General features: G+C 37.9%; 2 protein-coding genes across 4 annotated transcripts in view; one reads left to right on the top strand and one right to left on the bottom strand.

The window, feature by feature from the left end:
* The window catches only part of FAM185A (family with sequence similarity 185 member A), a 75498-nt gene extending 64614 nt beyond the window's left edge, over positions 1–10884 (top strand). The window contains exons 8-9 of one of the 2 annotated variants that reach the window (XR_009609968.3): positions 5842–5975; positions 9956–10041. Coding sequence is in view for 1 of the 2 variants with exons in the window: in XM_060632311.3 (XP_060488294.3) it covers positions 9956–10068 (113 nt within the window). In the remaining variant the exon portion in view is untranslated. Of the gene's footprint in view, positions 1–5841; positions 5976–9955 lie in introns of both variants that reach the window. The other variant, XM_060632311.3, reaches the window with a different exon arrangement.
* A 4559-nt stretch (positions 10885–15443) lies between these two features.
* Positions 15444–16088, bottom strand: part of FBXL13 (F-box and leucine rich repeat protein 13) — a 210341-nt gene continuing 209696 nt past the window's right edge. For both annotated transcript variants that reach the window (XM_078442538.2, XM_078442539.2), the window contains one exon: positions 15444–15759. In XM_078442538.2, coding sequence (XP_078298664.2) covers positions 15573–15759 — 187 coding nt within the window. In that variant the 3' untranslated portion in view covers positions 15444–15572. The remainder of the gene's footprint in view (positions 15760–16088) is intronic.

Raw genomic sequence — 16088 nt, 5'->3', positions numbered from 1 at the left:
TCTCCATTAGCTTTTGGCCTTGGTTCATCAACTTAGATATAAAACCTCACTGTGGTATATAATAACATTCTCTGAGCCCAAAACTGCATGTGGTACAAAGTCTTTCTATCTTAAAAGCCCCAGTTTAGATGTTTAGAGAGTATTAGAGATAAAGCGTGTTGCCAGCCAAATGATGCGTGTCCTCATCTGCTTAGTATAGAAGGTGATACTACTGGGTTAATTTTATTTTAGTAAAACTAGAAATGTAAAGCATATAAAAAATAAGTTCATTTGGGATCCGGCCACCAAGCCAAAATAGAATTCTCAGCTTGTTTTCAGGCCAGAGAGTTATACATTGAATGGTATTGTGATTTATAATGGAAAACTGATTCATGAGTTGGAAAAGAAGTTGAAATGGGACTAAGCCCACAGAATGCCACTTTTAGATCTAGAGACAGTGCTTTACCTCCAAATGGGGGGAAAAAATCTAGTGTTTTATTATGACTCATAGAAATAATTCTTTTTTTTAGAATACTCTGAAGTTTGAGTTTTCTCCAAGCTTATAACACATGGATTTATCAGTCATGTAGATGTGTTTTAGGATGACATGGAAGAAATTCAGAAAGAGAATGAAGAATGCTATAGACTTATGGCTGTCTGCTTAAAAATACTTTAACAGGGGGGCACCTGGGTGGCTCAGTCAGTTAAGCGAATGTCCAACTTTTGTTCAGGTCACGATGGCATGGTTCATGGGTTTGAGCCCCACATTGGGCTCTGTGCTGACAGCTCAGAGCCTGGAACCTGCTTCGAGTTCTGGGTCTCCCTCTCTCTGCCCCTCCCCCACTCACGCTCTGTCTCTCTGTCTCTTTCTGACTCTCTCAAAAATGAATAAACATTTTTAAAAAATACTTTTAACAGGGAGTTAATGTAGAAAAACTGCCTTCAGATTTTTTGTGCTTTTAAAGTTTATTTATTTATTTTGAGAGTGAAATAGAGCAGAAGCAGGTGAGGGGCACAGAGACAGAATCCCAGGTAGGCTCCATGTCATCAGTGCAGAGCCCAGCTTTGGGCTCGAACTCACAAGCCATGAGATCATGACCTGAGCCAAGATCAAGAGTAGGACACCTAACCGACTGAGCCACCCAGGTGCCCCAGATTGTGCTTTTAATGTGTTTTTGTTTCCCCATCATTTTGTTAAAGTTCTGGGAATGTCATAGATAATTAGACATGAACTTTATTTGTTAATGTTTACCAAAAAAGACCAGGTTTTGTTTCTTTTCATATGCAAACTTTATGTGTAAGACTAGATAGTAAATATGTTAGACTTTGCAGGCTACATACGGTTTCTGTTGCATAGTCTTTTTATTTTTAATATAACCCCTTAAAAATGTAAAAGTCATTCTTAGCTATTAGGCCATAAAAACAGGCCTCAGGCCAGATTTGGCCCATGGGCTATAATTTGCTTACCCCTAACCTAGAGATCAAAGTGCAGGTCCCAGTCTTAGAGCATGTGAATTCTGTTTGTAATGCCTGGGGATTTTTGTTTGTTTTTGTATTTGTATTTATTTTGGTCATTTAAGAAATACTGAATCACAGTCAAATCTTACCCCGAATGTACTCTTCCCAGTAATGAAGAAAAATGATTTGTGTCCATAAAAGTGTGATTGCATAAGATGTAAGAAACAGTGCAACCATAGAAGATATACAATGGCAAATAAAAACACAAAAACATTCAGTATCACTAGCCATTAGTGAAGTGCAAATTAAAACCAGAATGAGATATTACCTCTTAGAATACATAAAATAAAAAATACTGCTAATATTAAATGCTGGCAAGGATGTGGAGAGATTGGATCTCTCTTACATTGCTGTTAAGAGTGTAAAATGATATATCCACTCTAAAATTCAGTCTTGCAGTTTGTTAAAAAACTAAACATGAAACTACTGTATGATCCAGCAATTATACTCCTGGGCATTTGTCTTGAAGAAATGAAACTTAGAGTTCACATAAAAACCTGTACACAAAAAGTATAGCTTTATTTGTGATACCCCAAAATTGGAAATCATGAAAATATCTATCAGTAAATTGTTATACAAACTGTAGTATGTCTGTGCAATGAATACAATTCAACAGTAAAAAGGAATTTTTATTGATACACACAACTTGGATAGACCTTGAGGGCAGCATGCTGAGTGAAAAAAGCCAGTCTCAAAATGTTACACACTGTATGATTCCATTATTATAATATTTTTGGAATGACAAAATTATAGAAATGGAGAATAGACAAGTGGTTGCTAAAGGTTAGGGAAGAGACAGGATAGACTATAAAGATGTCACAAGAGACTTATTTTGTGGTGATACAACAGTTTTATATCTTGATTATATTGACGGTTATAAATCTGTACATGTGATAAAATGTCATATCAGTGTACACAAAAATGTAAAAAAGTGAGTGCATGCAAAAAATGGTGAAACCTGAGTAAGGTCTGTAGTCTAATTAATTGTACTTCGCCAACCAATTACTTGGTTTTGATAATGCACTATAGTTACATCACCATTGGGAGAACTGGGTTAATGGGTGCATAGGACCTCTGTGTACTATTTTTGCAACTTGATTCTTGCAAGTCTTTATTATTTCAAAATAAGATGTTAGAGAGCATAGTAAAGGGAATGGGGGGGGGGGGGTAGATGGGGAGAGGGAGAAAGAGAAGAAAGAAACAAGGAAGGCTTCCAGGCAAGAGGTGGAGTAAAACGGACTCATTTTATCCTTTTATCTAAAACAACAATAATAAAATTTTGTAAATAAGAAAAATCAATGAATAAACACTTTCTAAGACATGATACATCAAGTGATCACTGAGAGATGCAAAACAAACAAAATGAGCCCTGCTTACTGTCTTGAAAAAGTCTCCAGTCTGTAGTACAGAGAGAGAGAGGAACCCATTGTGGAGCCTAGCAGACTCTCTGATTTGAGGAGACCATGATGAGGGTCCACACAGACCAAGACAGTGAGAGTTCATAGGACGAAGTACCAGAGGAAAGACGGCCTTGTGTTCACACTGGTCCAAGAATAATGCCTGTGCCACCTGCCAGACTGGAAAAAATTGTAATTCATGGGACACTGGGTAGAGCACGTAGTTGTTAGAAACAATTATCCCTAGAATGAACATCTCCCCAGAACTGCCTAACAAATCATAAAAGCAAGAGATGAAATGCTTAAACTGTTTCCAAGTAACTGCATCTCTGAACCAAGCTCAAGATTTATAGGAATACAAAATCAACTAGCACCCAAAAAAATAAAATTTACAATGTCTAGCATCCAAGCAAAGATTAACAGACATGCAAAAAGGCAAGAAAACATGACCCATAATAAAGGGAATGTCAGTTGAAACCCACCCAGAACAGATACGGATGTCAGAATTAACAGAGAAGGAAAATAAGTTATCAAAACTGCATTCCACATATTAGAATATAGAATAAAGTTAAGACATGGAAGATGTAAAAAAGACCAAAATTGGATTTCTAGAAATGGAAACTACAATGTCTGAGATGAAGAATACAGTGGATGGGATTAAACATAAAAAATTTGAAGAACAATGAGCCTTTTTGAGAATACTTTTTGGGCAAAACTGTCTACTTGCTCGAAGTCTAGAGGTCTGTTGACTTTGTTATTATTCCAGGTAATTGAGAGAAAATGTAATGATGGAAACCATTAAAACTAGTTTAAAAATGGGGCCAGATCATGACCTGAGCCAAAGTCGGCTCAGTCAGTTAAGCAGCTGACTTTGGCTCAGGTCATGATCTCCTGGTTCGTGGGTTCGAGCCTGCATCGGGCTCTGTGTTGACAGGTCAGAGCCTAGAGCCTGCTTTGGATTCTGTGTCTCACTCCTTCTCTGCTCCTTCCCTGGTCGTGCTCTGTCTCTCTCCCTCTCTTAAAAACAAATATGCATTTAAAAACAATTTTTTTAAACACTAGTTCAAAAATATTTTCTTGTCGGTAATAATTTGTTAAGATGCCTGGGGCTGCATTGTTGTTAAGGGCAGGCTGTAAATATTTGTAGAATGTTGACAACATTGAAATATTTGGTTATAGAATTGTATATGGCTAGAGGTTTTATTTGTGAAATATATGCAGTAAAAATAATAAAATTTCAGAGTATTTTCATGTTGTTTCATAAGTTTATGATTTACTTTCCTAGCCAGTTGGTAAACTTTTTGAGCATATTAGTATGTCTTTGTACATCTTCTGAATATAAAGATGTAAACTACTTTAGCATGGTGCTTCCCATAATGGGTGGTCAGTAGTGTTTATAATGTAAAAGAGGGAATCTTCCAACTATGAATCATTGAAGTTAAATATGCTAATAAGGCAGCACCAGAATTATCCTTCTGAATCGAATGTAAATAAAGTCTGTCATAGGGTTGGGAAAGGGAGGTGGAGGTCAGGAACAGGGGAGGGGAAGGGAGAAGCTCACCTTAGTGAAGAAGCTTTTTAAGCCTAATTTTAAACAAGAGAATTAAATTCTGCAAATTACTACTTAGAGCCCTATCTTTATCCACAGAGAGTGCTGATTAGATCAGGTGTATTTTGGGTTAAATAATGACTAATGCTTCTCAACTAAGTATTTGGGGGGAAATAAAAGAACTTGGAGATTCATATATTTGGGTAGATTTGGACAGGGAGGATTTAGAGAGCAAACGCTGTAGTTTAAAAACGTCCTTAGAAGAAACTCTTCCCCCCGTTTAGTTAATGGAAGCCAAACTACATAGGGATAGGGTAGTCATTTCCCTTTTTTTGGCCAATAAAACACTGATTATCATTGGCAAGGGGAATTAAATAAGGAACAAGTTTTCTGCAACCACAAATTCCAGTGTGTGTTGCAAGATTTTTGTAGGAAGGAATTTATAAACTTTACAAATTAGAATGGAGTCTCCACAGATTCAGGCCAGAGTATGAAAAGCTTTCAATAAATTACTTATAGGCAAGATAGAGAAAGCTATTTTCAAGCAACCCAAGTGGAATTGTATAAATATAAACTGTCTTGTTTTTTGAGTATTGTCTCTAGCCTAAAATTGCTGTGTGTTCATTTTGTTAGTAGCAGTAGCACTGTGTGCAGTATGAGGGCTAAGGGCAGGCTGCCCCAGGAAAGGCCACTTTGGCATAAAGACGATTTCAAGTTATAAGTAATCAAAACCCAGTAGATGCAGTAAAAGCTGTCTGCCTCTCCCTCAGCTGCATAAATTTACTTTGGAAAGGAAAGCCTGTGCCAGCAAGAGAGCTATTAACAGAGACTCCCCTTTACCTAAGAAACTTACCTGCATAACTGGGGCAACTTTTGTTTTTCAAAGCATCTCCTTTCACTTTCCTGCTAATGAGCTGCTCCCCTTTGTATCTTCAGGCCCCACCCCTTTCCTTAGCTCATATAAGCTTCAAGTTGCCTCACTGTCTTCGGAATTTCATGTGTGTGGGGATTCTCCATATGCACACATACTAAATTTGATTTTCTCCTGTAGATGTCTCATGTCAATTTGATTCTAAGTCCAGTTAAAAGGACCATAAGGCAGAGGAAGGCCTTTCTCCCCGACAGTAGCCTCTTCTACTGTTGCAAAAGAAAATGAGTAGATTGGCTTCTCTTTCCATAAGCAAGAAAAGCGTAACTGGGGAGGTGACACATAAAATATTAAGGAAAAGATCTTAGGTATTTGGGAAAACCTTACTATCATTTACTATTGATGCCAAAGAGTGTAAGAAAATAATAAACTTAGAGCAACCAATGTTCAAGATTTCCAATTCTTTCCTCTATATTTATTTGAATTACTAGGAAAAAAATTATGTATTATAGAAAACCTATTGCGTGCAGGTACCTCAAAATCCTGACCTACCAAATGCAGCACAGGCACAAAAAGAAGAACATTAAAATTGACATAGCTGAACTCCTTAATGACAAGTTGGAGGAAAAACAGAAGCTTCTGTGAAATAACAAAATTCAGCCAGGTAAATTTGAAGACCTAATTGGCTTTATTAAACAATTAATGATTTGGGCAGCACCTCACCTAGCAAGTAGAGGGGCACACCGAGGTGTTGTACAAAATGGAAGGTTTTTCCAGAAGGAGGATGGGACCAAGAAAGTTGTTAGCAAAAGAAAAGGATTATTCCAGGCTAGGCCCTTTCTAGGGGGGAAAAAGGGGGTCTTCCCATGCAAAGGACCTCATCATTCTCTGGGGAATGAAGAGGTCCCATGTGGCAGAGTCTTGTTGCCACTGACTAAAAATTCCTGACTGACCAGCGAAGACTACGTTTCTGTGGGAGTTTGAAACTGCAATTAGATTATGTATTAAGCATCTGTTTGGGAACTTGTCTAAGAGACACCATTTGGGCCTGTGATGTTTTGTTTTGTTTTGTTTTGTTTTGTTTTGTTTTGTTTTGTTTTTAACACATCTAACACAGGGATTTACCAATTGGAATGAGATTTTAATCAGTTTAATGAGAAGTAGAGTCATGATGATACTGAAATCTAGCAAGAGAGGGTACCTGGGTGGCTCAGTCAGTTAAGTGTCCGACTCTCTGATTTCAGCTCAGGTCATGATCTCATGGGTTCCCAGGACCAAGCCCTGCGTCAGACTGTGTGCTGAGTGTGGAGCCTGCTTGGGATTCCCTGCCCTGCACCCCCCCCCCCCCCCCCACACACACACATTAAGGGGCGCCTGGTGGCTCAGTCAGTTAAGCGTTCCAACTTCAGCTCAGGTCATGATCTTGCAGTTCATGGATTCAAGTCCCACCTTGGGCTCTGTGCTAACAGCTCAGAGCCTGAAGCCTGCTTCAGATTCTGTGTCTCCCTCTCTCTCTGCCCCTCCCCTGCTCATGCTCTGTCTCTCTCCCTCTCTTAAAACTAAACAAACAAACATTTAAAAAAATAAAAAAGAAATATAGCAAGAGAAGTAGAAGGAAAAACTCCAGAGGAACTTGAAAGATGCAATGAACTTGAAAGATGCAATGAACACTGATAGATAAGATTATGGCTCAGATTAAAGGGGAGGCAAGAATTCAGAGAAGAATTTGTTTCAGAAAAGCACTCGACACAAAGATTGGATGGTGTAAAGCACCTTTTCATCAGCTAGGAATATCATATGGTACTAACAAGGGAAAAACTATGCTAAAGAAAAATTGTTTCCTGATTGGTGTGTTTGGGTTCAGCAAAGAAAATGTATATAAGGAATTGAGACAGTGTATTCACAACTCTCCTCAGTACAGTTTTTGTTTTTTTTTTTTTTTTTTGCCAGTGCAATATTATTATTTATTGGGTTCTGTTAGATTTGACTCAAACAGCTGATACACATTTCCCTAAACTAAGCCTAAAAAGCTTCACACAAAAAAACATTGTCAGCACCAAGGATATGTTATCACAGAGGTAGGTGGCAAGAGATTTTTGCCCCCTAAGGCTGGTATTTGGCTTGGTTGAGCACTACCTAGAAGCCAGAGTATAGAAGTGAGTTGAAAAGAGCTATTTATGTATATGTTCAGAATGGGTAGATATTATACCTGTCTGAAGGCAAAGAAGAGAGAATAGGAAATCGCCCTTACACTTAGGCAACTTGCAAGAGAAGTACGAGAGGAGAACCAAACTCACTGGTACAATCTTTCATAGCACAGTGACACCTAGAACACAGTCTAGTGTGTTCTCACACATCCATAGCAGTTCCTCCTCCCTAGGAGGCAGGTGGCCTAGAGTGAGGGCTTGAGCAAGTCTTCTCCCTTAGATGCCTACCATTTTAAGGTAATTTGGGATGAACGTTAACACCTCCTTAGGCCTATCAATCCTAACTGAATTGACTGAGGTTTTATAACATAAACAGTAGTTTGAAACACTAAAAAGCTTACTTTCATATTAAATGGCTTCAGAACTCTGTATGAGGTCGATATTAAGATGTTTTTTATCTTGCTACCAGGGCTTGGAGATAGAAATGTCACAATCGGATTTCTGTTGCGATGGGGATAATAAGACCTCAACTCATAATACTAGCTCAGTGATACTTATTTACTAATACATTTCATCATTGAAGTTGGAAAAGAGCATTATAAAATTACAACTCAGAGATAAGAAATGGTGCCAACTTTTTTAAAGTATTTCATGTTTTGTCATGCTAAAACAGGGCCCTAAGATCAGAGAATTGGGTGAGGATTTGGAGGAGCTTAATATCTTAATCACTTAATTTCTTCTAGTTTTCCCGTGGGTCTAAGTTGGTAGTGTTTCTTCATGTGGGGAGGAGACTGAAATTCTGAAGGTTGTGCTACTGACTAGTACAAAGAGCCTGTGACCTTGGGCAAGTAACTTAATGAGTCTTCCTGGGCCTCAGCAACCTTCAACCATAAGACTTTACCCAGGCTTTGCTTCAAATAATTTCCACTTCTTGGTTAGAGCTGCTCTTAGGAAAATCAGCATATACATAACTCGCACAGAGAGTAAACTGAACCATGTGCAGAGAGAAGAATCCGAAAGTCATTAATTTTAAAATGACCAACGCTCTCGAAACTAATTTATTTAGTCCTTCTCTCAGTTGCCAGTTGAGCCCTGTCCCCACTCCGGCCTAAGCTGTGGTGGCCCAGGCAGCCCACCCGGGTGTCAATCACTTGACCCAGTGGCGTAGCCAACTGGCTTCCTTCCTTCTCGAAACCCTCACAGAAAGATGTGCCCCAAAACACTCCTGGGAATTGTGAGGAGAAACTGTCAATGTTGGAAGACATTCAGAAACCCTTTGCCACACTGGTAGTCCCTACCCAAGAGCATACGTCACGGCCTCCAGACCCTAGGATCTGGAAAACAGAATAAAATGCCCCAGCAGCTGCACTCACGCACTTTCTGGCATTCCTTTCAGCCATAAAGGCTTCCAACCACTTTGACTCCTGGGTGGGTCAACCGTGAACAGGGCGTGTTGATGTGGGGCAGCCAGTCCTCCTCAGTACAGTTTTGATTGGTCTCTTAAATTCAGAGTTGCACTGGAGCTTTAGACGAGGTATACCACCTTCATTACCTTGATTGAAAGAGAAAAAAACCTAGAACTAAAAGAACAGAGATGGGAAATAAACCAGGTGAGCTGTATCACTGCTACAGCGTATGACTTTGAGGGCAGGGAGCAGTAACACAGAGCCCAGCAGACTCCTGAAGTGGAGACTGAGCTGAGCATCTCGGGAGACCAGGGCTGCTAGATTTCAGAAGAAAGAATTCCAGAGAGGAGGGATCTGCAAAGGGTGCCCATGAGCATTCATACGTAGTGTTTCTTCATGTGGGGAGGAGACTGAAATTCTGAAGGTTGTGCTACTTCATATTCCTTCATATTCCTTCAATGAAGGAAATGACCTCATCCCTAGTACAGTGTGAATGAACTTCAAAATGATTATGCTGAGTGAAAGAGCCTAGATTTTTAAAAAAGAATAAAATGCATACTGTATGATTCCATTTATTAAAATTTTAGAAAATGCAACTAATCCATAGTGACACAAAGTAGACCAGTGATGGGGGGTAGATCAGTGATGGGGATTTCATGGGGGAGTGTCTGGAGGTGACAGAGAAGGGAAAAGAAGATGACAGAGGAGCAAAAGTCAACTTTTACGAGTGATAGATATATTCATTATTTTGATTTAAGAGATGGCTCCACAGATTTTTACATATTCCAAAATTTACTGTATTGCATATGTCTTTTATCAATTGTACTTAAATAAACCTCTTTTTAAAACCTGCACACACAAACAAATACAGATAAAAAAAGAGTAGCTTCCCTTTCAGTTGTTCTGAGAAAATGAAAGGAGGGAATAAGCCCAGGTAACTGCAACTCTTTCCCGACTCACACTGTCTTTACTAAGATTTTTGCTGTTCCAAAGTGTTTTTCAGTTTCAGAGATGTGTTGTTAGGATCTATGTCATAGTCAGATATTGTTCTTGTCAATGAAGATATAACTTTATGCAATTTTGTGTTTCAGGGCTCATGAATCAAGCAAGCAAACATGAAAAATGGATTAAGGCCGATGCCCCAAAAGGCACTATAAATTTTAGAAGTCAAAGCTGGTTTCAGTCCCTGAAACTGCAGGACTAAGAATGGTTTGAATTTTACTTATAATTTTTAACAATGATCAGCAGATCTAAGACTACAAAAATGCAAATACCACAGTTCATATAAATGTTGAAAACAATTTAGAATGAATACTAGTGAATTGTCTTGTGGAGACCTTTTCAAAATTTGTACTTAGCTATTGTATTCATTTTTTGTTGCCCTGCAATAAATTACCATAAACGTAACCAACTTAAAATAGCATTTACTTATTAGCTCACAGTTCTGTAGGTCAACAGCTCTGCATAGCTAGGCTCTCTGCTCAAGGTGCACAAAGCTGGACTCAAGTTCTCATCTAGATCCTCTGGGGGAAAAAAAATCTACTTTCAAGCTTATTCATATTGTTGCCAAAATCCATTTCCTTGTGACTATGACTGAGGTCTCTCTTTTCTTGCTGTCCATCGGTAATGACTCTAAGCTTCTAGAGGCCACTTGCATTCCTTCTCATGTGGCCCTCTCCATCTTAAAGCCAGCACTTGCTTCTCATGCACTGAATATCTGACCTCTTCTGCAACCAGCTGGAGAAACTGCTTTTAAAGGATTTGCTTGATTAGATCAGGCCTTCCCAGAATAATCTTTGTTTTGCTCTGTGATGTAACATAATCATGGGAGTGCTCGCTCATCATATTTACAATTTCCATTTATACTCAAGAAGAGAAGATTATACGAAAGCATAGGTCATGGGTGGCAGTTATCTTGTAAAGAAGCATTTCTTTCACTTTAGCTCTCTTGTAACATGTTAGTATTTCTTATGACATCAATGTAAATGTAAGCTGTCAATAAAATACATCATAAAAATGATGCATTTGCTACTGATTCTTAATTCTTTTTGCATAATCTAAGATACAATGCATTGGGAAGAGGAGAAACATTCAACTGTTTTACAGCCTGCTGTATGAAGATTGATTTTTATTTTTACAATGGTGTAGTGTATAAAGTTATTTTATAAATTCTCTTTCTTTCAAGCCTAGCCTGTCTACTCCTGGGACATTTAATTTACGTAAGACTGAATAGACCTATCTTTCAGATTATGTCTTTTATGGTTAGGATAAATCAGCTCTTAAACAATGGTTTATAATAAACCTTTTCTTTCTTTCTTTTTTAAGTTTATGTATTTATTTTGAGAGAGACAGCACAAGCAGAGAGGGGCAGAAAGAGAGAGGGATAAAGGGTCCGAAGCAGGTTCCATGCTGACAGTAGTGAGCCCGATGCAGGGCTCAAACTCGCAAACTGCGAGATCATGACCTGAGCCGAAGTCAGACACTTAAACGACTGAGCCACCTAGGTGCGCCTATAATAAACCTTTTAAAATATTATGACTTATAATAGTCTCTTAATATTTGTTTAGAGTCCTGTCTATTTTTAACTTCATATTTATGAAACAAAAAGTGAACTTTGTGGAATATCTCAAAGTCTCCTTTTAGTTCAATCTTCATGAAATCAAAATTTATTAAAGAAATTGGGACAGTACTCATGTTAGTATGTTTGATGTGATGTGTGTGTGTGTGTGTGTGTGTTAGATTATTAAGTAGAGGAAACTGTGAGGCAATGAGGCAATTTTTATAATCTTTTTTCACCCTCATGCAATTATATAAATATTTTCATGATTAAAAATAAAGTTTGTGAAATTAGTCAACAACAGCCAGAAAGGTCATGAGCATAACAAGCAGTAAACTGTACTTAAAATTCTTAAAGGAATTGTGCATATTTGAACCACATAGTTAAGTCCAAACAGAAAGGAAAAGCTGCCATATTTTGCTCTCTTGACCACTCACCTATCTATGGCAAATGCCTAAGAGTTGAAGACCTAAGTAATATTTTGGATATTTTGAGTACTTTGCACTGAGTACTTGAAGATTTCACCACCTGTTCCTTCTGCTTCTTGGTCCTCCTTTATAGCCTACTTTTTCTAACACCTGCCCCCTTTTTTTTTCATTTGTGTGGTTATAAAATGTGTCTTTCCAAATGTGTCTCCTGTTTTGTTTAAAAGAAGATCTTACTCAAAAGAGTTTTAGAGCGAGCTTTGACAGTTAAATACCAAACACCCTACTTGGTTTCTAGAGAATATAACAGGGTGTCTTTCTCCTTATTCTGATCTTCCCCATGCAGGTTTTATTCCTTTAAAAAGCAGTTGCCTCTTTTATAGGTCTCTCCAGTTGTGTGCTTGAAATTCTTAGGGAGCAGACACTTAGGGATCAGAAGCAAATTTTTCTGCAGCTGCCAAAAATCTCTAGATTTAAAAATTACCCTCTTAAGTCATCTTAAATCTCTTGGCTCATTTCGGAAAGCTTCCTACTCAGCTGATTCCCTTGCAGTCCACTTCTAGGTGGACTATCCTATTTCAGAAACTCTTTCAAAATCAACCTTAAAAAGGGGGAGAATTATTAAAAACATTTAGGTAATACAAGGTATTATAATCATACTTTGTGCAGCCCATTTTAAACTTTTCAAAATAATTTTCATATTCTTTACCTTAAGTTTTATCCTTGCTTCCGATTTTGGGGGTACAAAGAGACTGTGATTAACTTCATTTAAGAGATAACCAACAGCATTTTCCACAGAACTAGAACAAACAATCCTATAATTTGTATGGAACCACCAAAGACCCTGAATAGCTAAAGCAATCTTGAAAAAGAAAAACAAAACTGGAAGTATCACAATTCCAGATTTCAAATTATATTATGAAGCTGTAATATAATCAAAACAGTATGGTACTGGGACAAAAACAGACACAGATCAGTGGAACAGAATAGAAAGACCTGAAATAAACCCACGATTATATGGTCAATCTTTGACAAAGGAGGCAATGGGAAATGGGAAAAAGAGTGTCTTCAACAAATGGTACTGGGAAAACTGGACAGCTGCATGCAAAAGAATGAAACTGGACCACTTTCTTATACCATACACAAAAATAAATTCATAATAGATTAAGGACCTAAATGTGAGACCTGAAACCATAAAAATCCTAGAAGAGAGCACAGGCAGTAATTTCCTTGACGTTGGCAATAACAGCACCTTTCTAGATATATCTCCTGAGGCAATGGAAACAAAAACAAAAACTATTGGGACCTCATCAAAACAAAAAGCTCTGCACAACAAAGGAAATAACCAACAAAACTAAAAGTCAACCTACTAAATGGGAGAAGGTATTTGTAAATGACATATCCAATAAAGGGTTAGTATCCAAAGTACATAAAGAACTTACACAACTCAACACTGAAAAAACACAAATAATTCAATTAAAAAATGGACAGAAGATATGACCAGACACTTCTCCAAACAAGACATCTAGGTGGCCAACAGGCACATGAAAAGTGCTCCACATCACTCATTATTGGGGAAAAGCAAATCAAAACCACAATGAGATATATTACCTTGTACCTGTCAGAATGGCTAACATCAAAAACACAAGAAACTACAAGCAGTGGTGAGGAAATAGAAAAAAAGGAACTCTCTTGCACTATTAGTGGGAACTCTCTTACAAACTGGTGCAGGCACTGGAAAACAGTGCAGAGGTTCCTCAAAAAATTAGAAATAGAACTACCCTACAATCCAGTAATCGTACTACTGGGTATCTACCCAAAGAATATGAAAACACTAATTCTAAAGGATATATACATCCCTTTGTTTGTTGTAGCATTATTTATAATAGCCAAATTATGGAAGCAACCCAAAGGTCCATTGATAGATGGATGGATAAAGAAGATGTGGTAGGGGAGCCTGGGTGGCACAGTTAAGCGACCGACTTCGGCTCAGATCATGATCTTGCAGTTTGTGAGTTTGAACCCTGTGTCAGGCTCTGTGCTGACAGCTTGAAGCCTGGACCCTGCTTTGGATTCTATCCCTCCCTCTCTCTCTGTCTCTCCCCAGATCGCACCATCTCTCTTTCCCAAAAATAAATGAGCTTTAAAAAGAATTAAAAAAAAAAAAAGATGTGGTAGATATATACAATGGAATATTATTCAGCCATAAAAAGAATGAAATCTTGCCATTTGTAACAACATAGATAGATCTAGAGAACATAATGCTAAACAAAATAAGTCAGAGAAAACATGATTTCACTCATATGTAGAATTTAAGAAACAAAATAAATGAACAGAGGAAAAAAGAGATGAACATAAAAACAGACTTTTAACTAGAGAGAACAAACTGATGGTTACCAGAGGGTGAGTGGCTTGGGGGGATGGGTGAAATAGGGGAAGGGAATTAAGAGTATGCTTGTCATGATGAGCACTGACTAATGTAAGGAATTGTTGAATCACTATATTGTACACCCAAAACCAATATAACACTACATTTTCTACACTGGGGGAAAAAAAAAAGGTATGTAATAGAGGAAATAGGTTAAAAGACTGATCCAGTATTACCAACACAGCTTGTTCATGGCAGTCAGAACAGAGTTGTGCTTGCTCCTGGACTCTATCGAGTGTCACATAATATCAAATAATGATATACCACCGTGTGATCACTTGAATTCTGTAGTTATTATCTTTTACCAGAGTGGTAAAAATCCATAGATGAAAGCTTATTAACACTAATAAGGAGTGGGCATGTGGTGGCTCGGTTGGTTGGGCAACCGACTCTTGATTTCGGCTCAGGTGAGGATCTCACAGTTGTGAGATGGAGCCCTGCATTGGGCTTTGCACTGAGCATGGAGCCTGCTTAAGAGTCTCTCCTTCCCTCTCCTTCTGTCCCTTCCCCACTTGTGGGCATGCACTCTCTCCCTCTCAAAAAAATTAAAAATTAGTAATAAGGAGGAGGTACACAATTAATAACCCATATCTCCTAGCATAAAATAGGGAGAGCATCTTTTTTGGCATAGCATATTTTAAAATTCCTCTATAGTGCAGATGTGATTAAAAAGAGATCTTTCTGAAACATTGCAGAGACATCCTTTCTATTCACAAATAGTTCATGTTTCTATTTAATTTGTCCCTGACTGTTAAGTCAAATGTTGAGATGGGTCCAGGGTCAAGTGGCATTTAGTTCTTATTGTTAAATGTCTAGAAATAACAAGAAAGCCTGGTTACCTTTAAAAATGTATGCCCATATTTTTTATAATATATCATCACAGATCCTTAAAGCCATTGCCCTGGCTCAAACTCCTACTCTGACTCCTATGGCTATCTCTGCTTTCTTTTGTAAAGAAAAGCTTTTAAATGGTTGTCAAAAACATCACATCTCTCAGGGTTGTTTTATATGACTGTAACCTTAGATTTGATAATCTCATCAAAACTATCAGTTTGATTAAGGTAAATTTAAGTGGAAAATTTACAGTGTAGCAATACTTCATTTGGCTTTTAAAAAAACCACAATTAAACCAATTAGAAGAACTAATAATGTATTTAGAAATATTTGTATTTGGAACAAAAATCAGGAGATGATTTGCTGGTTGTTCACACTGTTGAGATCCAGCTAGTGAAAATACTTGCATCAAATGAAGTTACCAAGTTCTAGATTTTTTTGTTCTTCTTGCTTGAGGCTGAAGGTCATACTACTTCCTCTTGACTACTGTGTGTTGACTCTGTCACTGTCCATTCTACATTTTTAGGTGGTGGTATCTCATGTTGTCTTGTAAGGGGCTTGCCTTCATAATCATAGCCAAACCAAAGTGGAGGGTCACCAGGGTTATATTCCTGCTGCTGAACTATAGATGACATTCTCTTTGCTGCCTCCCTGCAATAACAATGATTAGCATTAGCCAGTTGCAGAAGTAATTACTGGTGTAGAATTTTCAAACTAGAGCAAATTTGGAGTTAAAAGAACTGTCACAAGTTGAATGAATTTCACAACTATCTTGCCTTACCGAGAGGGAGGGTATGGGTAATTATGTGAATATTCAGGATCCCAAAGCTTGAGTAGCTCATAGCTCTCTTGTTCAGCCATTTCAGAGATTAACAGATACAGTGAATGGGTAAGGAAACTGCATGGTCATGGAGTAGGAACACTGAGGGCACTCTCTAGTGTTCTTGAGTCCTCTGGCTCTTATTTCCAGTTTCTTTGAT

Source organism: Panthera onca, chromosome A2 (assembly GCF_046562875.1).
Source record: "Panthera onca isolate mPanOnc1 chromosome A2, mPanOnc1 haplotype 2, whole genome shotgun sequence".
NCBI lineage: Eukaryota > Metazoa > Chordata > Mammalia > Carnivora > Felidae > Panthera > Panthera onca.
The sequence above is the reverse complement of the archived record's forward strand: the minus strand, read 5'-3'. Positions and strand labels throughout refer to the sequence as shown.